At 38.5% G+C, this 21,483-nt stretch overlaps 2 protein-coding genes across 8 annotated transcripts in view; both read left to right on the top strand.

Moving 5' to 3' along the window:
• The first annotated feature begins 1,066 nt into the window (after positions 1-1,066).
• FN3K (fructosamine 3 kinase) lies at positions 1,067-14,553 on the top strand. Of its 3 annotated transcripts, XM_049812715.1 has the most exons (7): positions 1,142-1,233; positions 6,288-6,469; positions 7,523-7,674; positions 9,009-9,100; positions 10,454-10,536; positions 11,405-11,527; positions 12,359-14,553. In XM_049812715.1, exons 2-7 carry the CDS (start codon positions 6,329-6,331, stop codon positions 12,695-12,697), a joined length of 930 nt encoding a protein of 309 aa, XP_049668672.1. In that variant the 5' UTR covers positions 1,142-1,233; positions 6,288-6,328; the 3' UTR covers positions 12,698-14,553. The 3 variants fall into 3 exon arrangements, with proteins under 3 accessions (XP_049668671.1, XP_049668672.1, XP_049668673.1); XM_049812714.1 differs by lacking the exon at positions 6,288-6,469 and having other exon boundaries at positions 1,067-1,233; XM_049812716.1 differs by lacking the exon at positions 1,142-1,233 and having other exon boundaries at positions 6,302-6,416.
• A 984-nt stretch (positions 14,554-15,537) lies between these two features.
• Positions 15,538-21,483, top strand: part of TBCD (tubulin folding cofactor D) — a 130,266-nt gene continuing 124,320 nt past the window's right edge. For 3 of the 5 annotated variants that reach the window (XM_049812679.1, XM_049812677.1, XM_049812681.1), the window contains exons 1-5: positions 15,538-15,651; positions 16,026-16,243; positions 19,531-19,581; positions 19,778-19,875; positions 20,592-20,693. In XM_049812679.1, coding sequence (XP_049668636.1) covers positions 16,051-16,243; positions 19,531-19,581; positions 19,778-19,875; positions 20,592-20,693 — 444 coding nt within the window. In that variant the 5' untranslated portion in view covers positions 15,538-15,651; positions 16,026-16,050. Of the gene's footprint in view, positions 15,652-15,699; positions 15,789-16,025; positions 16,244-19,530; positions 19,582-19,777; positions 19,876-20,591; positions 20,694-21,483 lie in introns of those variants that run through there. The other 2 variants (XM_049812678.1, XM_049812680.1) reach the window with 2 other exon arrangements.

Below are 21,483 nucleotides of genomic sequence, written 5' to 3'. Positions count from 1 at the left end.
TAGGTGAAAGAGATGCATGATTCCTAGCATGCATTTTGAGTGTTTGGGAATGACTTCAATTAATTAAAAATGTTTTTCACTGGATATTTGCAGATTACTGAGGGGTTTTTAGTTGCTGGTTTTGCAGTTATACAAATTGGAAGGAAGTTTAGAGAAGACTTATCACTTGATATAGCTCTCTCCTTAATTCTACTACTCTTCTCACTGGCTGTTTAACTTTTGCTACAAAAAGTTTTAAAGCCTTGCTTGGTAGAATAGCTTTTACTTTTACCTTGTTGCTTAAATAAAAAGTTTCCCAGTTGACTATTGTTGTCTCTGTTCTCTGAATTAAAACTTTACAGCTTGCATTCATTCTTGGGAGCTACTTGCTCTAACCTGTTAAAGGTCCCTTGTTCGTTAGACAATTATGGTCATTGAAGGTGTTGATGGGAACATGGTCATAGATTTTAATCTGGAGCAGTGTGTCACTGAATAAAATTTACATGTTGTTCAGTTACAGTATCATTTGATGTCCTATCTGTGCCTTCAAACTTTGTTGTACCAGCTGTTTGGATGTTGTTGATGGAATGTTATGTCTGTGCCCATATCCTTATGCCATTCACCCAAACTTAACGCTGCTTAGTGCAGCTGATTGAAGAAATGCTGTGGAATTTTAGCCAGCAGTCAGTCTGGTTAGATCCCTTAACTATTTATTTCCATATGTGATCATAATAAAGTTAGATGTTATTTAACAAGGTCATTCTGTTGCAAATCTTCAACAAATCAGCATGTTTATTTTGCTAAAATACCTAAATACTTTTTTATCATTAGAAAGTGAAAAAGTGAGATAAAGGTGGATTTTCTGTCAGTCAGTCATAGACTTGAGTGATCAATGGTAAGTCTTTAAAGATCACCTTTTCCTAATAGAACTGAATCAAAATATTTTTGTGATTGAATTAAAATTTTGTTGTTATGCAAGTTAGGTAAATAGAAACAATTGTATTTAGAGCTTTAATTTAAGGGATATTATGCTCACTTTTTCAAAGCTATTTTGTGCTGCAATTAAAAATGGGAGGGGTGTAGGGAGGAATACAGATGGAATGTAACAGTGAGCTCTACTGTACCATGGATCCCTTGGTTTTGAGTTCTTGTAGACAGCAGTTGAACCAGGGAATGGAGAAGGGGATGAACTCTTCTCTTCTGAAGGCAGGCTGCTGGTGGATCCTTAAGGAGAAATTGCTGCAGTTCTATAAGGTAATTTTTGTTTTTCCCTTACATGTTGTATAGTTCTGCACTGCTCTTAGAATTTTCCTCTTTGATCATTTTGTTGCATTGTGTGTTCTAGGCATGCCTTTGGTATTCTTTTTCTCTTACAGTTTAAAGCTAATGTGTTCTGCTTTTCCTTCTCATATATTCCTCACTCTTGGCTCCCTCCGTACATTCTAAATCTGGCGAGCGTGTTTCCTTGTACCCATGCTTTCATTCTGTATTTCCTGGTTTTGTATTATAATTTTGCTGGCTTTCCATTCCTGTTTGGACAAGGAAAAAGGATTAAAGAACCACTGAATTTTTCTTAAATATATAGTGTTCATGTATTTGAATATTAGAAACATCATGATAGGATATTACAATTTTTTACAAGTCTTTTCTCAAGATGGATCACAATATACGTGTGGCATATGTAGACTAAAGCATCTCAAGGCATTTATTTTTAATATTTTTAAAACCAGATCTCTCTATATCTTTTTTCTTAAACTAAATTTTGAAATTAATTCCTTAGAGAATTAATTAGTGGGTTGGGATATGATTATGTGTAATTTTAATAACATCAGCTTCTGCCTTAGAGAGGAGCTAGGGGAAGGGAGACTTGGAAATCTGGACTCAATGGTGAGGATCATAGGAAAATTCAGGTTGGGACAGACCTCAGGAGGTCACTTAGTTCAATGTCCTGCTTAAAGCAGGATGAGCTGTGAGGACAGGCCAGGTTACTTAGGTCTTTGTCTGGTCTTGAAACTGTCCAAGGATGGAGGCTGCACAGCCTCTATGGGCTTGACTGTCCTAATTGTGAAAATACATCCAGTTCGAACCTCTCTGCAAGAATCTGTATTTTTGCTGAATTGCTTATAGTTCTTATGTACCCTGCATTTCAGTGTGATTTTTTTTGTTGTTGTTTTCATTCTCGTGGACTGCTGCCATCTGCAAAAACTGTCTGCAGATACGTACGTTGCACTCTAGCACTGTTTTCCTGCTTTTCATCTTCACTGCTGTTCCAAAATACATCTGGTGATTTTAACTGATGCTGCACTGTTCTAGCAGAAGTGAAAGCAGGTGGGAAGTGGTATATAATTAGCTTGTACAGTAGGCACTGATTGTGACAAAAGATTTAATAGGAAAGTGTATTTCTGGTAACTAAGCCACACCAGAGTCACAATAGCTTTATTATTTTTCTTTGTAAAAAATATTAAATTACTTTTCAACACATTTTAAAATGAAATCTCAAAAGAATTCACTAAAATCTCCCAAGACGTGGTTGATATTATATACAGAGCTACAGCCTGTGCAGTTATGCTGAAGATCAGATCTATAGGATTAAACGAGCTCTGAATTATTTGTCCTTGGATAGTTCTTTACTGAGAAACTGTAACTTCTGTCAAAGGCAGGGAGGTTTTTATGATGAAAAGTCTTATCTTGCTCTTGGCTTACACTGTTCTATACAGCTTCTTTGTTTTACTGTGATTCTTTAGATACTGTTACTCCCAAAGGAGAAGTGAACAATCTTTTTCTTCATTGGTATGCATGGGGATACCTGTCTTCTGGACAGTCTTTGAAAACAAATAGAAGCATTTGTGAGCAAAACAAGAAGAAAAGAGCTGGGAAACGAAACAGTTACAAACTCCACTACAAGCATAACTCTGAGGATAGGACTCAAACCAGGAGCCAAACAACACTCACATAAATAGTTCTTTGTAATTCCTCACCATCTTCTCGTATCTCACTGATGCAATTAGTATTTTCCTTTGTGACCTGGCCATGGTGCTGAATTGTTGGTGGTAGGAGGATTCATTGACGTGGGTTTTTCAAGCACTCTATTCCTTTGAGCCCATCTGGGATGCATTTGAGTTGTTTTACTTCCAGAGTTTGAAATGATATTGTTCGAAGTTGCTTGACTGGAAACAATGTGAACAAAAATGTTAGGAAACCAGGCCTTTCACCTGTGCATTACTAATTAAATACCAATCCAATGTGGAAGCAAACAGAAGGCTTTCCTATCTCTTGGCTACTATGTCAGTGATGCAATATATTTGGATTAACACAGTCCTGTTTCTGGTTTAACCAAAAATAAAATGTCAGAATGCTGAAAGAAGTGTTACAGTCAGTAACTATTGGTATCTTCACTGGTAATTGTAGGACAGAAGTCCATGGCCTACTAGACTGCAAAAATTTTGGGTTCAGTAGTAATATTGTTTGTTTTGGTTTTGGGGGGCTTTGGGTTTTTTTTTTCCTTAACAGGTTAATAGAAAAATGAATTAGGGTATCTTTCACTATGCAGAAATAAGGGTACCTGCTCATTTTAATTTATTTTGTTGCCAGAAAACTTTAATCATCTCCCCAGGTGATCCATTGCAACCGAGGGTATGATTCCCTCCTTTCAGCAGTTGGAGACCATTGTTCTAATAGTAGGGTACTTTTCAGGGCTTCATACATCCTGAAGTTCAAATTGCTTGGCATTTTCACTATATAAATCAGTCAGATGAGTCATATTAACTAACTGACTCAAACTGTCCAAGATCTACAGGTATAATCAAGTTGTTTTGAGTGCATCTGCACTGGTTTACTGTGATTTAATGTACATGCTGAGCACTTAAGCTTCAAGCTTTATTTGGTCCAGGCACAGTTGTTTGCTTTAGTAGCTGTGGCTCGTTTTCTAGGCAAAAGTGCTCCATGGGAGTATATGGACGAAATACTTAAGACTCCTACAGTAAGTGCAGACTCTTCTCTACCTCTCCCCAGCATTACTTTCCATAGCTCTATTTTGTGAATAATCTGTTTTACAGTTAGTATATCAGTGATGTGATGGTGTCCTGGTTTCAGCTGGGATAGAGTTAATTTTCTTCCTAGTTGCTGGTACAGTGTGTTTTGGATTTAGTGGGAGAATAATGTTGATAACACACTGATGTTTTAGTTGTTGTTAAGTAGCACTTATCCTAACTTAAGGATTTTTCAGCTTCCTATGCTCTGCAAGCAAGCAGGTGCACAAGAAGCTGGGAGGGAGCATGGCCAGGACAGCTGACCCAAACTAGCCAAAGGAATATTCTACACCATAGAACATCATGCTCAGTATATAAACTGGGAGGAGTTGGCTGAGGGGGTGGATCACTGCTTGGGCATTGGTCAGCGGGTGGTGAGCCAACTACATTGTGCATCACTTGTCTTTTCTTGGGTCTAATTTCTCTCTTTTTGTTATATTCCTTTTCATTAAAATTATTATTGTTATTATATTTGTATTATTATTATTTTATTGTAATTTTAGTTATTAAGCTGTTCTTATCTCAATCCACGTGTTTTACTTTTTTTCCCAATTCTCCTCCCCATCCCACTGGGAGCAGGGAGGAGTGAGTGGCGCTTAGTTGCTGGCTGGGGTTAACCCATGACAGATGGTTATAAAATATTACAGCGGGACTTTGTAGAAGGATTGCCAAAGCAGTCAGTGGTTACTTTAGACATACAATGCAAATGTCCAACCATGATACGTAACCTTGAATGCGGCTTCTTGCTGTTCTTGAATACTCTTCTGTATTTGAATCACTGTTTCCGATTCCAGGTCATGAGCTGCACTTCTCCAGCTTGTGCTCTTACTCTGTAAGCAATGTCCTGCTTAGATAATTCTGGATGTGAGAAAAATTCCTCCTTAGCCAGTTTGTCCCTTTGAGGTCTGCTATGTTCCAGCTCCTCTGTGTACCATAAGGAGCTATGTTCTGAGAAATACTTCTTTGAGAAATAATTTGTACTATACCAGTATTTTTCACTCTATGTAGGACTGGAACCATTTGTGAATGTAGTGAAAAGCCTACCTAAATGAAGCTAGTATTTGTCCAGTAATCATTCCTTTCTCTGTCAAAACCAAATAGCTTATATGAATCAATGCAAACAAATAGTAGTGAAAAGAGAGATAAATGCGTGAAAGCACAGTGCAACAGTGGCAACAAAATCCAGAAATTCCCTGGGGAGATGGTAGGCATTGCTGCTCCAAGTGAGAACAAGAACTGCAGCCTTTTCCACAGATTGAAATGTGCTAGCAGTTGGTCATAGCCACCTAACCAAATATGTTATCTTTATACAGACATTATTAAAACAAATAATGTAGGATCTGGGTTATGATAACATGTTTTAAAGGTTTAACACTTTATACCTGAGGGCGTCAGTGCACTTTGCAAGTATGAAGTGATTAAATTCAGCAGTACCCAAGGGATCTTCTTTCTGTGTGTCAGATTATGAAAGGAGATAAAAAGGTGAAATAACATCCTAAAGATCATGTTAAACCTGGAGAAGCATATAGGAACAGTATCCTAAATTACTTTATTACCAACTTGATGCTTTTACTATAAATTTTCACTTTATAATGTCCAGCCCTGAGCACCCTACTATCTCACTGACTGGAGGACACTTTCAGGCAATAAAAATCTTTTGACTGTCTCTTACAAGAGATCCAATTATGTCCCAAGAAGGGAAAGCGTTCTAAAGGTCTCAGTGATGACAACAGAATTCCAGTCCACACAAAGCAACTACAAACAGAGAAAAAAAACACCAACCTTTCCACATATTTCTGGTGGCTGACTTATGGTCAGCAGCATGATTTAATTTCATCCTTATGGACTGCAACATTGTTTTTCCTATCGTAAATAACGACAATACAACTCATGTGCGCAATTTGTATTGTTGCACTTAGACTCCCTCTAGTGGATTGGTTTAAAAATGACCGCTTCTACAATGCGGTCGCAGAGATTAAAAAAGAAAAACGGGTCCAAACTACAAATACCAGCAGCTCTCAGCACAGTTGAGAGAGGACCCAGGACACACCTCTCAATTTTATTCTAGCAAATATTTCTAAAGATTTTTATTTTTCATGTATAGCTACAAAAACTTATGGGAAGCAAAGCATTTTGAAACATCTCTGGGTTTGCCTTTTTTTTTTTTTTTTGGCTGCTATTTTTCTTTTTTTTTTTTTTTTTTTATTTGGTGGGTGGCCCTTTACCTCATAGCACAGTGACAGTGAAAGAAGGACCCAAACCTTTAATCTTGTTTTGCAGTGGATTTAGCTGAAAGCAGCTGTAGCAGCCTGGAAATTACCATGGAAAAAATCCTGAAAACAGAATTGAAAACTTCCATTCTGAAGGCGTTTGGAAGCTCGGGAGGAGGATACATTAGCCAAAGCCAAGGTTATGAAACAGACAGTGGACGAGTATTTGTTAAAATCAACCACAAACCTCAGGTTAATGCTAGCAGATATTTATCTACTAATATTATTGGATGTAGAGAGCTTTTTATTTTAAAAGCACCCAATTGTTAATAATTTAGAGTTCTGCATTTTCAAGCTGACTTCTAATGGAGTTTTCCTTTCAGTTTTCTTTTAAAAGCTGTAGTCTATTTTATATCAAGTATTAATGTAGGAGGTTTGGCTCATGCAAAATGAGGTGTAATGCAATGTGATAACCCTCAACAGGAATTGGCATTACAATATGTAAAAAGGGGGTTAAGTACAGAGCTGTTATTGTAGTACTCAGAGTTTGGAAAAGCCTAAAGCCGAATTTGCATTCACTGCATTCCTTTTCATGTTTCAGTTGGGAGGATAGAATAGTGGGAGGGAGGGAGGAAACAGGGTACCAGTGCTAAATCTCATGTATTATTTTTAAAGCTACAGAGGTTTCAAACTTCCCCAAGGCTTTTTGTATTTCTGGGAGTAAGATTCTTGCAATTTTTCAGGCCAAGCTCTTGACTTTTCTATTACTAAATGAATACTCAATTGCTTTTTGTAACACCACAGTGCATCAGAAATTTGCTTTATCAATATTAAACGCATCTTAAAACTGCTGTGAAGAACAGCATCTTTACTTAAAAAATGCAGAATACAGGCTTCTTATTTACTGTCGTCTCCATCTGGTGGCCATTGACCTGCATGGAAAGGAAAACTAGTTTAAGGATTCAATCTTTTACTTCATTTAGTAGTGGTCTTCTGTGGTTTTGAAGGAGGAGGTCTTGGGTATTATACTCATTGTTACAGCTGTGTAGTTTGGTATCTCCTTAAGCAGCTGGAAATAATGGTGAAATGTGATGTATCCTACTACCCTGGAATGAATTTGGGAAAAAAAGAAGTTGGAATTAAGGTACTCGAGTCTCCCTGTGTGGACTGAAACCTTGCTGCAGCTACATTCTTTTATCAAGATGAATTAACTCCTTGTAACTTTGTAAACAAGGCTGTTTTTTTCCAAAGTACTTGTTGCAGACATCCATAGTTTAGCCTAAGGATATTCTTATTCCTTGACAGGCTAGAAAAATGTTTGAAGGGGAAATGGCAAGTTTGGAAGCTATTCAGAAAACCAATATTGTGAGAGTGCCTCAGCCCATTAAAATAATTGACCTACCTGGAGGAGGAGCAATGTTTGTCATGGAGTACCTAAAGATGAAGCACCTCAACAAGTATGTCTGTACATCTCTTCTTCTTTTTCCTGTTTTGGGGCATATTTTCTTATCTTACAGTCAGTCAGAAAACTTTGAGAAGAACCTCTCTATTCTATCAGAGATAGAGCTTGTATCTGTCAAGATCCATGTTTGTTTGTATGTGTACATATTAAAAAAATACATATATGTATCTATATATGTGTGTGTATACACTCCGTCTGCGTATTTTGCTGTTCTCTGACCCTCTACCTACAATAGAAATGGCATGCTATTGCTAGCCTAGAGCTTTGTATGCTGGTCCACATGTGCTGAGATGCTACTAAAGTGAATGTGATAATGGCTGAGTTTAGCCCATCTTTCCCTCATGAGATTTTTCATTTGAGTTTCCTTTCCCAGTCTGTCAGTTTTCTTTAAACTTGTGGGCTGCTTATGTCTTTGAAACCTCTGCTTCTCTAAATATAATCTCCAAGTATGATTGAAGTCAATCAACAAGGTCAAAGGCACTAGGGTGAGGAAGAACTAAATAGATGGATAACATTAAGTTCCATTTCATCCGTCAGCCAACCTGAATGGAATTCAGGAGTCATAGGCTCCTGAACATAGGCTTTCAGGAGTTAACTGCTTCATTCCGGGCCTCTATGGGAACACAGTAATGCCTGTGGCTCTTCTGGCAGTTTGTTGAACCTATCTATTTTTATTGGGAGAATAATGACAATTCCACAGCCTCCCCAAACAATCCATTCCAATCCATCCGACTGTTCCTAGGAAAGATTTTTCTAATGTCTAACCTCAGTCCTCTTGGCTGCAATTTTAAACCCATTATTTCCTACCCATTCTGGACATGGAGAAGAAATTAGTTTCCATCCTTGCAGTTCCTGTTCAGATATCTGCAATATTTTAACTGCTTTTTAGTTCTCTGTCTTCTACATTAAGCAATCTCAACTCAATCCTTGCCTATGGCTTCTTTTTAGACTTACTATTCTTATTGCTGTTCAGCTGATCTCGAAGTATGAGGCCCAAAAGTAGATACCATGTTCTATTCTCTGCTTACTAATGTGGAGCTGATAAGGAGGATTGCTTGATCCTTCTGCACTCTGTGCTTCTGTTTATACAACCTTGTGTTCTGTTTACCTTTCTTGCAAGATCATTGACTTATGTTCTTTTTATTATCTGTTACAACCCATTTCTTCAGAGTTGTTGTCTAGTCATTTGCTCCCTGTTACATACTTGAGAAGTTGATTAAGGTTCTATATTTGTCAAAAATATACTTGGTCATATTTAATTGAGATTCTTTTTTCCCTGTAATATTTCATTCACTTGTTTCAGTTTCGTTTTGTTTTTTGATCCTACAGATATTCTTCAAAGCTTGGAGAGCAGATAGCAGATCTTCATCTTTATAACCAGAAACTTGGAGAGAAATTGAGAAAGGAGGGAAACACAATTGGTAGAGTATTGATATCATGTATTAAACCAAAAATGAAGTAATTAATTTGGCTGTGGTACAATATTGCATTATAATTTTAATGATAAGTAAATTCAGTACTGGGACACTGTTTCATGAGATATGTCCCTCCTGTCCCTATGCCACACTTGTAAAATGTACGTGATATACACAGGAGCTGTAATTACTATTATAATTTCTAAACATAGCATTTTAACCTTGACAAAACTAAATTAATTTATTTTTAATTTTTCATTTTGTATATACTTTGTTGTATAATATTATGCAGATACTGAATTTTAGTAAGAAATAGTGCTAATATTTGATAGTTAGAGCTTTCAACATTTCATAAGCCAAACTGAAAATTTGGACTAGTTGTCTTTTTCAGTGTCAGTTTGTGGTGGGTTGACCCTGGCTGGATGCCAGATGCCCACCAAAGCTGCTCTATCACTCCCCCTTCTCAGCTGGACAGGGGGGAGAAAATATAACAAAAGGCTCATGGGTCAAGATAAGGACAGTTTAATAAACCTTTCAGCCTCATCTACCATCAATCTCCTAAAATGTTCTTGACCATACAGACAACCTCTTTTTTTGTTTACTGTTGGTTTAGACAATTAGCTTATTACAGAATATGGTCCCAGATAGTAAATACATAATTAAGTTCCCCTTTAAAGATGTTGGGGATTACATTTTTGAACTCAAATATGTAGCAAAATATACAACAATTGCTGCTCCTTGGAGATAACTAATTCAGCAGTGTAAGGTCATGATCCAGTTTCTGTAGACTTCAATGAAAACACCTTCCATCATTGTTTGGAAAGTGGATTAAGGCATAAATGGGGAGGGGAAAAAAAAGGAAGCTATACAACATATTATTCTTCTAGAGTTGTTGGTATTAAAATGTGAACCACCAGTCTGTTTATGTGTCTTTCTCATGACTTCAGGGATGGACCAGATTCGAGACTTAGTGTTGGACATATTATAATCCATTATTTTTGAGTGAAGACCAAATTACTAGCAGGCCACAAATAATCTATGAATCAAAAATAAGCAAAGTTTAATGACAACATGTTCAAGTGTCAGAACAGTAGATTGTGAATCTGGTATCTGGACTCTGTTCCTGAATGTCTAACTCATTTATCCAAAGAAAAGTCACTAACTGTGACTAATTGTGCCTCCATTTCCATTCAGTATTTTCAAGTTTAAGAGACTTTTTTCCATCTTTAGAGAGGGTTGTGACCATGAAATAAGTGCTTAAAATTATTTTGTATGCTTATTCGCTGAAATCTAGTTCTGTGTTTGCAAACTTTACTGTGTAAGGATCTCAAAACTCCCAATATTTTTTTTGTTTCTTAGGTAAAGGAGCAGGTCACTCTGAGTCTCAGTATGTGGATAAGTTTGGATTCCATACAGCCACTTGCTGTGGTTATATACCACAGGTATGTTCCATGCCTGTGAAAGCTAACGTGCACTCATATGATTCTATAAATTCCTTATACAAAAGCTTGTTTCATTATGATCACAGTTCTGCTTTCACTGTTTCATTCTGACCTGACAGTGAAGGGAATATGATCACTATTCAACGTGTGTGGCTTGCTACAATGCATGTAGACACAGTGAATCGAATAAGAATTTGAAATTACGTGGTGGTTCTTTAGCTTGGTGATACTTAATAAAAAAAGTATCCCTTCAGATACCATGTCTTGGTTTTGTTTTTCTAAACCCCTACTATATGGATCTTAAATGGCAAAATCCACTGCTTTTAGAGACCCTCATCATGTAACATATCACATAAGACATTGGAAAGGGCTCTCAGAGAAAAATCAGTCATTTGCTGGCTCTGCACATGGTGGAATTTCATTCTGCTATTTAACCAATTGAACTTTCAATGTCTCAAACTCTTTGCTACAAGTACAACTTTTCATCGAATTAGAAACACATTACCCAATAAAAATGAACAAATGCTTTTGCATTTCCAAAGATTTTTGGAATATAATATAGAACAACTGAAGTGATCTCACAGAAGCTCTTCCTCTAAAATACATTAAGAAAACTTGAATGAATGGAAACAGCCAGAACCTCAACTTAGATCTCATGTTAAAGAGCCCCACCTAAGCATGGAAGAGAGCATCACTCCCAGAAGAACAATCAATGAAATCTCTAATAACACTGTCCATAGGTCATACTAACGTTGTCTAGGCCATTGTGTCAGCATTGAACATTTTAACTTGATATCTATGTATTATTAATGCTGACCGTGTATACGTTAAAATTGTTTATTACAAACCTCTCTATCATATTTTCTAGGTGAATGAATGGCAGAGTGATTGGCCTTCATTCTTCATTCGTCACCGACTCCAAGCTCAGTTGGATTTGATTGAAAAAGATTATGGAGACAGAGAAGCCAGAGAACTTTGGTCACAGCTAAAAGTATGAACCATGTCTTAAATGTGATTTTTGGAATATTAGAAAATATGTATCACTGGAATTTGAAAAGTGTTTTACAAGAGATTTACATAGCTTTTAATGAACAGTAGTAACTGGACTAGCTTCACAGCTGGTCCAGCAACATTGTCAGCTGAAAAGAATTCATGTTGCTCTTTCAGTTTTTTAATAGAAAAATAGAAAATAAACCTGTAGTTCAGCACTGAAATGTATTTCTTAGAATCCAGCTAATAACAATAAGATGGTAAATCCTATCTAAGAACTTGATGTTACAAAGTGGGTAAGATTCTGCTGCCCAGGCAGATTATTTTTTTTTTATTATTATTTTTTTTTAAATTGGCCCAGGCTTACAGCTGAGACTGTGGTTCAGGTCACACTCCAGGCAGTACTTAAGAAGCAGCCAGGAATTTATTCTTCTGCAAGCTCTACATCACAAATTTATTCCTTAATTCTGGTTAATTGGTACAGATATTTACTGCTGCCATTTTTGCTAATGAAACATTTTCATTTAAATGAAATTTATATTTCTTGTGACAGCCAACACTATCCATGTATAGAAACAATACATTAATACTAGATGTTAATAAAAGACTGTGAATTAAATGATTTGGTAAGCTTTGTCAAGAACAATCAAGAACATTTATTACTGGCTTACAGTTCAGGTTTATGCTTGTAGCCATCAACTTTAAAAGCACTCCATGAGGACTGAAAACAGGCAGTATTTGACCAGCTTAGTCATATACTACAGTGATTTATTTAATTTAATATTTTCCTCAACACTCTTTAATTGTTATGTGTTTGTTCATGCTTTTTCAGCTAAAGATTCCCGAAATGTTCTGTGATGTAGAAATTGTTCCTGCTCTCCTGCATGGGGACCTGTGGGCAGGAAATGTGGCTGAGGACGACTCTGGGCCAATTATCTTTGACCCTGCTTCCTTCTATGGCCATTCAGAATTTGAACTGGCCATTGCTGGAATGTTTGGTGGGTTTAGCAGCTCTTTTTTCTCTGCCTATCACAGTAAAATACCCAAAGCTCCAGGATTTGAGAAACGAAACAAATTGTATCAGCTCTTTAATTACATAAACCACTGGAACCATTTTGGGACGGGGTACAGGGGATCTACCCTAAATGTAATGAGAAAGCTTCTGAAGTAACGAGGTAGGTTTGAGAAATTCTGACATAGTCCCTTAGTAATGAACAGCCCCTGGCTATCAGAAGTAATTAGGAACTAAAAATAGGAATTAATGTTTATGGTAAAACACCTGACCTGTAAAAGGCTTAGTACACTTTTGAGCCTCACTACATGTTAAGAGTGATTGTGTAATTTTTAACTTATATACTAGTTTACTAGCACAGATTCATACCCTGCTGAAGGAAAGGACTGCATTGTTTGGGAAGACTCCCCTAGGTTGGAAAAATAGTATGACAGTAGCCTAACCTTACTCTTTGTAGAGAGTCTCACTTCATAGCTGCTGCGTTTCCAAAGTTGTTTGCATCCTGCCACTTCTGCTGCTGCTCTATCAGCAGTTCATTACTGAGACCTACTGTTGTGGGATTGTGGTGCTGGAAGTAGTAACTAGTTCCTGATGTCTCCCTTTTTTGTTATGTTTTAGTTTTCTGTCTCTGTTTCCATCTCCTTTCCCATTTATATTTCTGTTGTCTTTCCCATGTTAAGTGTCCTAATCCAAAATTTAAATCAGATTCTATGAATCTGAAAATGAAAACATTCTCTTTTTGATTTAAAGAGTAGACAAGGCCCTTTGGACTGCACTTGGCAAGCATATGTAATTAATAACATTTCTAATATTTATTTTAGTTTAATGTACTTACATGCTTTTGTTTTTCTCTTGCTATGAGAAATTAAATTACAGTGGTATTTCAGAAAAAGGATGTCTGTAGTTCCTTGGTAATTAAGTGTATGGTCAGAAAGTGGGTTGTTACCACGCAAGTTTGATAATAACATATCATAGTTTTAGTATGATACTTGTCACAGATGGAGTGATGCACTTTACTCGTGCGAAAGAAATAGCAGTATGTTTATTGATATAAAACAGTGATTTTTTGATAATAGCATATCTTAGTTTTAGTATGATATTTTAGTGTGTTATGCTATGATAGTAACATTTAAATACCTTCTTACAAAAAGAGCAGAAAATGGGAGGGAGGCTTAGTGTCTTGATGACAAGAAAGCATCTGTGGCTGCTGTGTTGGTTGGTGCTTGATGTATTTTCAATTTTAGAAAATAATGTACAGTAGGCAAAGCTAATCTGTTCTGCCACTGCTGGATTATTGAAGGAACAGTGTCAAATTAGATGGCTTTATCATGTTTTTTAATATTCCTAACTGCTTTATTTTTACAGAAAACGTAGGCAATGAGAATTTGGGGAGAAAACTGTGCAACAATGATACTGGCATACAATGTGAGATAGAGTACATTAGCAGACCCGTGTTTTTTTAAATGGAAGAAAGTGGTAAAGAAAGTAAATGTAAGTGCAGTCCAAGGAATGCTTATGCGAATCAGAGGATTTGAATAAGAATTACCGAACTTATGTATTTAGGCTTTAGACAGCTGTCATGACTAATACATAAAATACTATATTCAAAAATGCTCAAATATGTTTAGACTTTTTTTTCAACTTTAAATCGCTGTGCTATAAAGATTACATAAAGTTTAGAGTTAGATGTTGTCATTGATACGATTTAAAAAATGCATTTCATTCTCTGTAAATATAATACAAATAGTTAAAATTTTTTACTTCCTTTGAATTTGGGCTACAATTAGGGGAAGTTGTCACAGTGTGGTTATAACACTTAATACAATTATTACAGCAGAGAAGTGGAATAATAGAGTTAGAATACAGTTGAAATTGTAGCTGATAGCTAGAAGATCCAGGTCTGAGACAACGGCAAAGTGCATGCATACTAGTATTTATTAATGTTAACAAAAATACATGTATTACATTGGAAAGTACATGTGAACTTCTCAAATAAAACATTTGCCTTGTAGAAACTAGGTGTTTGCTCTACCTGCATTTTGTGATTGTGGTTTGCTTTAACGATTTTGAGCCTGAAGATGAGGGTGTGGATGGAGTTTCTGGATCCTGGGAAAGAGAAGTTATCTGTCCTAATGTTCTGACCAGACTGAAGTGTCTCCCTGAATTTCCTTTATAATCAATGGAGTGGAATGAGCACCTCTGGTGGGTCCTCTCACCCCGAGCACCCATTTTAGCGTGTCAGCTGGTCTGATCTTTCAGGTTTATTTTCTATTAAGTAAAAAGGTAACCTGAGGTGACTTAGTCAATGTCTACTTGAGACCTCGGCTTTAGTTTCCCAGTGTTGGCAATGTGTCAAGAGAGAAGTGGAAAACTAGCGCTGTCATCTGGTAAAATATAAAGTGTGAGGGAAAAGCAGCATGGATGGAGGTGTGGTATGTCTTGGGCTGAAATACGACGGAGTATCTTCCTGAGAAAGCTAACGGGAAGGAACCTGGCATGAGCGATAGTAACCGCTGTGAGGGGACAGCCATTTGTTTGAACCTGCCCACTTGCTTATCTTCCCTTTTTTTGCTGTAGCTGTAGCTTTCAGCATTCAAACCTTGTTGCCAGAATTTTACGAGATTTAGGTAACGAATTTAACCATGTAATTCAGTGTTTTGGCGTGGGTAGGGGAGGTAACGGAGAACGGCGTAACCCGGTTGCCTTCCGCGCACACCTGTGGCAACCCGTGCAGAACGACGCGAGAGGCACATTCAGGACGGTTCCTCCCGGCATGAGGGAGTTTCTGTGCGCGGCGGCCTAGCAGAGACGCGGCCGAGATGAAAAGGGGCGTTTCCCGGCTGACTGAAGAAACGCCAGCCACGGGCTCTCCGGTCCGGCAGACCAGAGGATCCCAAATGAACGCCGGGAACCGCCTGCCTGCCCTCCCCGCCCCCGCCCCGGCCAGCCCGTCCTCTCAGCCCGCCCTGCGGCAGCGGGGCGGAGCCAAGCCGCGCGCGGGAGCGCAGCCGTCTCTGCATCCTTTCGTCCCGCGCGGCGCCCCGTAGGCGGGAGGTTGCGCCCGGCGGCGCGCACGGGGCAGGCTCGCGGGGAGCTCAGCGGCGGTTGCCAGGGTAATGCGCGCGGGAGCTGGCGGGTCGGGTCGTGTCGGGGCGGGGCGGGGGCTGAGGGCCTCGCCCGCCGTCCCCGGTGCTGTCGCCCGCGTCTCTGCCGAGAGCCGCCCGCTGTGTGGGGCGGCTGGGGAGGCAGGGTAGGGCCGGGCCGGGCCGGGCCTCCGCTCCGCGGCGGCCGCCGGGGAGGGGCGCGGTGGGCCGCATGGCGGCGGGCGGGGGGTGTGTGAGGAGCGGCGGCGTCACCTGAGGGACCGTCCGAGCGGCTGCGGGGAGGCGTCGCCTCTGCTTCGGGTACCCTGCTCCGCGCCCGGCGGGAGGGATGGCGTGACGGATGGCGTGACCCACCGGCTGTTAACTCTGCCCGGCTGTTGCAGGGAGCGCTGACGGCCGGCCTCGGGCATGGCTTTGGGCGAGATGGATGGAGCGGCGTCGGAGCCAGAGGAAGGCGGGAGCCAGGAGCCAGGTGTCATCTCCGCCAGAAATATCCTGGAGAGCTTCACAGAGAGTCAGGAGGTCGGGGGGCTCATCGGTAACCTGAAGGGAGTCTTTGGGGATCTGGTGACTCGAGAAATGACGGTGGAAAAATTCATAGGTAAGCACGTCATCCAAAGGGAGTGTGCGTTTGTATTGCTTAAAGGAACTTCTCACCAAAAAAGGACTAAACCGTTAATTTTGGATTAGTGATAATGCTGGAACTTTATCAACAGGTAGTTTAGATTTATTTTTTTACTCGTTTTGTTTGCCAGATGTATATTGCATTATTTTGCATTATTTAACTACGTTCTGACCCATGTTTAGCCTCCACTTTCCTATTCAAATGCGGGCACTAATTTAGTTAAGGTCTGTACGTCTGTTAAATAAAGCCAGTTTTGTACCTAATTACTTGTTCAAAATGCATACATTTGGAGCTTTAAAGTGGTAATTTCATATTTTTACTCTTATATTTTGTAGGAAATACGAAGGGCAGCTGAATCCATACAGATCACGTAGTTGTTTCTGAGTGGAGGCAACTTGGATGTGACTTAGTAACTGAGCTTTTGTGCCATATAATGACAGCTGTTCTGCTTCTAGACCTCAGCTGAATATAGAAGTGGTATAATTACCTGCATGTAGTAGTGTCCTAGGTAATTAGCCTGTTATAATGCACATCTGTGTATTGGATCCAATATTCTGACCAGATGATTTGCAAAAGTTAATTCAAAGTTTCATATATTTACAAACCAATTTAAGTGGACTAATATTTTGCAAGTACTTTTGCAAAAACATTGGAATTGCAAAAATTTGCAGTCAAAATATTGATCCAGTGTCTGTGTTTTTGACAAAAAGAAACTAGGTAGGCAAACAATAAGCCAGAAAACCTAGAATTTGGAAATCTGACACTGCAGAAATTACTCGGTAGTATTATACTGGATTCACTTAACTGACTGTTCCATCTGAGGAGGTTAATGGTGAACATGTAGCTGTTCAGAAAAACGTAGCAAGAACACTCATATTTGTGTTGATCGTTCGGTATCACAGGTGAAATGGTAGACTTTAATGGGATAGAAAAGCCGTTACTGAAAAAATCTTAGTGTCTGAAAGGCCATCATCTCCTCCAACCAATCATCTTGCTATGCCTCTCTTGTCTTTCATATCATATATACTGTCTCCGTGTATTTAAATTGTATTAATGAACTTTCTGAACTCATATCATTGCCCAGTAAATAGAGTGTCAATATAATTAAAACTGATAGGTACTGTACATGTTGTTCAGTATTCAGTTATGATATTTAGTGTCATAAGGTATCATTTGATCCTTCTTGAGCAACATGTCCCAAATAGGGTAACAGGCCAAACATGTGGGATATAACATTGAAGCTTAGGGAATATCTTTAATCTGTATGCGGATAACACATTAATCATCAGTTACAGAGGATTTTAACGCAGGTCACCAAAGCATTCACAAAAAACCTATGATGCTCATTTTTTCGTGAACTGTTAGAAACAGAAGTTTGGAAGATAGTTTAATCTGCAACTATAATTTTGTAGGAAAATTTAGGAAGATCTTTTTTTGAATAATTGTATTAAAAGAACTTTTTTTCAATTAATTCTCTTCAGCATTTAGATTTAGGGTTTTACTTTAGATTGCCAGACTGCGATCTGGGAAATAATTTGGCAAGATAAGGAATTTGCTGTTAAATTCCACTTCTGCTTGAGAGTTATTGCTGTGAGTGTTGATGGAATTTACTGTATTCACTAGCTCTGTTATTTGTACACAGCTTAAGGTATCATTAATTACAATGGGAAGTTAGTGATGATTAGGAGCTCAGGCTTCCCGCTTGATAGGAGACAGCACTGTGGTATCTCAGTGGAATTGCACAAGTTACTGCAAGGATACTGTTGTACTGGCTGGTGTCTTGAAAGTGGTTGTGCAGTGTCATCCACTGCTCAACTACAGCAGTGTTGAAGTTGAATTATGTCTTAAATCCTAACGTGTTGATGTGACAAGTGGAGAAAAGGGATAGAGAGCAAAATTGTTTGAGAAAGAAACAAGGAAGAAGAACAGTTAAGAAGATATTTTAGTTTTCTGATTAAAAAGCTATTTTCTGACCAAATATCTAAAATGACTGAGACAATCTCCAGCACTATACTGGATCACTTGATGATCTCTTCTGAAGTCCAGCTTTCATTTCTGTAGCTGCTTTTCATTGATTCTAGGTTTAAATCAAAATGCTTTTGTTTCTAAAAACTGTGGCAAGTTGTTCGTATTTTCTTTCAATATTCAGTTTCAATTGTTCTTTCCGCAAGTCAATTCCTAAAGGGAAGATAAGATATTACTGGCAGCAAGATAAAGTAAGTAATGTGAAAAGTTTTGAGGAGCACAGATAGTAATAGCTACAGTTTGTATTTATCCAGGTTAAAGTTTGTCAAGGATTCTTTATTCTTTGCTGAATAATTTCCTGTGTTCTATTTAAAAATAAAAAACTAGCTCTGAGAATTGTGAAGAGCACCTTCACTTGCAAAGTACTACTATGTTGGGTTTTTTTCTGCTATAGTCAGGTAGCTCAAAAGAAAGAGATAAGAATTATGCAATGCCTATAGCCTGTCTCAGTACAGATCCTCAGTGGTGGAACTATATCTTTAAATATGTTCCAGGCATGGGAAGGAAGATAGCCTTATGGTGAAACCCAGTGTGTCCAGGGAGAATTTCCCCATGGCTGTATTAGCCTCAGGGTTGGAAAAGTGTCATGCTACTACACTTCTTGATGTTGAGATAGCTTTGTGCATGTGTTTTTGAAGACAATCAGTAATTTGATATGCTAACAAATATAACAGTGGGATTCTGTATGTTAATGAAGAAGATGTGAACAGCAAGTCAGAAAGGTGTAAAGCAGCATTCTAGTTGCTGTGTGGGTAGGAGTGCAGTGTAAAGCTGGTACAGCTGGAGCAGCTACAGTCTGCTGTATATATTAAGTCTGTGTATGGTTTAATGTTGTCCTCTGTTTGCAGAGTTCCATCATAAATGGTGCGCTGGTAAGTTGTGCTTAGGAAAGGAGAGCCACAAAGTGCTCTGCAGTGAAGGACAGCAACAAACTGAGTGATTGCTTGTTTCATCTAGCTGTGAGATTTGTCCGCAGTAACTTGAGAGACTCCTGGAAGGGAGTTTATGATTCAGTGTAGGTAAATGATAGCACTACAGAAGTGGACAGACTATATTTTTAGTTACTTCTCTGTAGTTTTCTTACTTTTTGATCTTGCTTACAGGTGGTGGCAGCACTTAGCTCAAGGATACTGAAATCTTAAGCTAAAGCTGTCTACAGTTGGGGTGTATCTCACAATTAATGCCTGTAAAGAGCCTTTAATTTGACTAGCTTATTACAGATATATTTTCCTTTTCAGGTATAATGGACAAGTACCAGGAGCAACCTCACTTGTTGGATCGCCACTTAGGTAGGAATGTCATCTTTAAATAATTTTTGTGTATATACTTGAAAATCTGTTAAACTAGAGGGTTCATATTTGCATTACAAGATTGCTGTGGTTGATATTACTTATATGACTACTATCTCCCTCTTTGTTATTACAAGTATGAGAAACTGTAAGCTAACTGCATGTCGTTTCACTTCTTTTCCTATCCTTTCATTAGAGTGGATGATGAATTCATTGTTGGCTATAGTACGGGACAATGGATCTCCTCCCCCACTAGTTCATCTGGCTTTTAAATTTCTTTACATCATCACAAAGGTAAAAATCTCCAAGTTTAATATTCTGTAACTGAAATGTGTAAGTTCCCAATATTTTCTTTGTTGTTTAAATAACTTAAAAAAATTTTACCTTTTCAAAAATAGTAAAATAAATAAATTCTTGTCTAAATAATGTAATGAAATGTTTTAAACTGTACTGTGAAATATTAGTTCTCTTTTTTATCATTTTCATGATACTTATGTTATTTAATGAACCAGAGTAGTAAAAATCAAAGTCTGAATACAAAAAAAATTGCAGACATTGAGACAGTGATGAAACAAGAGTCATAATGTTAAAAAGAAGAGTAAAATATGATGAAGAATTAGATGGATTGTGGAATTTCCATCTGAGCATAAGAAAACATTTTTTGCATGTGGGGGCTGACCACTGGAGTAGATTGCTCAGACTGTGGAGTCCCCTTCCCTGGAGATACTGAATACTCTACTGCACATGATCCTGGGTAGCCCGCTGTGGGTGACGGTGCTTTAGCAGGAGAGTTGGACTAGACAATCTTCAGACATCCCTTGTTTTAAAGTTAAAGCATTATCATTCCATTCATTCTTAATAAGTTTGTAAAACCACAAAAATCTCAAGGTATTTAAGATCTTAATTCATATGAGGTTCATACACAAGAAGCTTCTCAAAGGGTCTTTCCTTTTTCCTCAGTACTTGACAGTGCCAGATCGCTTAGTAAATTTTGAAACTTTCTGTTTTAGGTGAGAGGGTACAAACGTTTCCTCCCACTGTTTCCTCATGAAGTAGGTGATCTACAGCCTGTTTTGGATATGCTTGTAGACCAGAATCCAAAAGACTCTGAGGTGAGAACTTACGGTACTTTTTAACTTTTATGTCTCCAGCAGAAAAAGCTGATGAACAGTGTAAGAAACAAATCTGGAAGAAAGTGTATAAAGCAGTGATACGCCCTGTCCGGTGTTAACCGAACACCTGAATTTAGTATGAAAGTGTCATGGTTTAACCCCAGCTAGCAACTAAGCACCACACAGCCGCTCACTCACTCCCCCCCCATCCAGTGGGATGGGGGAGAAAATCGGGAAAAGAAGTAAAACTCGTGGGTTGAGATAAGAACGATTTAATAGAACAGAAAAGAAGAAACTAATAATGATAACACTAATAAAATGACAACAGTACTAATAAAAGGATTGGAATGTACAAATGATGCGCAGGGCAATTGTTCACCACCCGCCAACCGAAACCCAGCTAGTTGCTGAGTGGCAATTCCCCGCCCCCACTTCCCTTTTCCTATACTGGATGTGACGTCTCATGGTATGGAATACACCGTTGGCCAGTTTGGGTCAGGTGCCCTGGCTGTGTCCTGTGCCAATTTCTTGTGCCCCTCCGGCTTTCTTGCAGGCTGGGCATGAGAAGCTGAAAAATCCTTGACTTTAGACTAAACACTACCTAGCAACAACTGAAAACGTTAGTGTTATCAACATTCTTCGCATACTGAACTCAAAACATAGCACCTTACCAGCTACTAGGAAGACAGTTAACTCTGTCCCAGCTGAAACCAGGACAGAAAGTCATCTTGTCAGAAGAGAAATGTCTTATTGAAGCAGAGGTCTTGTGTTTTTCTTTCATGGGATATGA

The sequence above is a fragment of the Accipiter gentilis genome, chromosome 10 (assembly GCF_929443795.1).
Source record: "Accipiter gentilis chromosome 10, bAccGen1.1, whole genome shotgun sequence".
Taxonomy (NCBI): Eukaryota; Metazoa; Chordata; class Aves; order Accipitriformes; family Accipitridae; genus Astur; species Astur gentilis.
The sequence above is the reverse complement of the archived record's forward strand: the minus strand, read 5'-3'. Positions and strand labels throughout refer to the sequence as shown.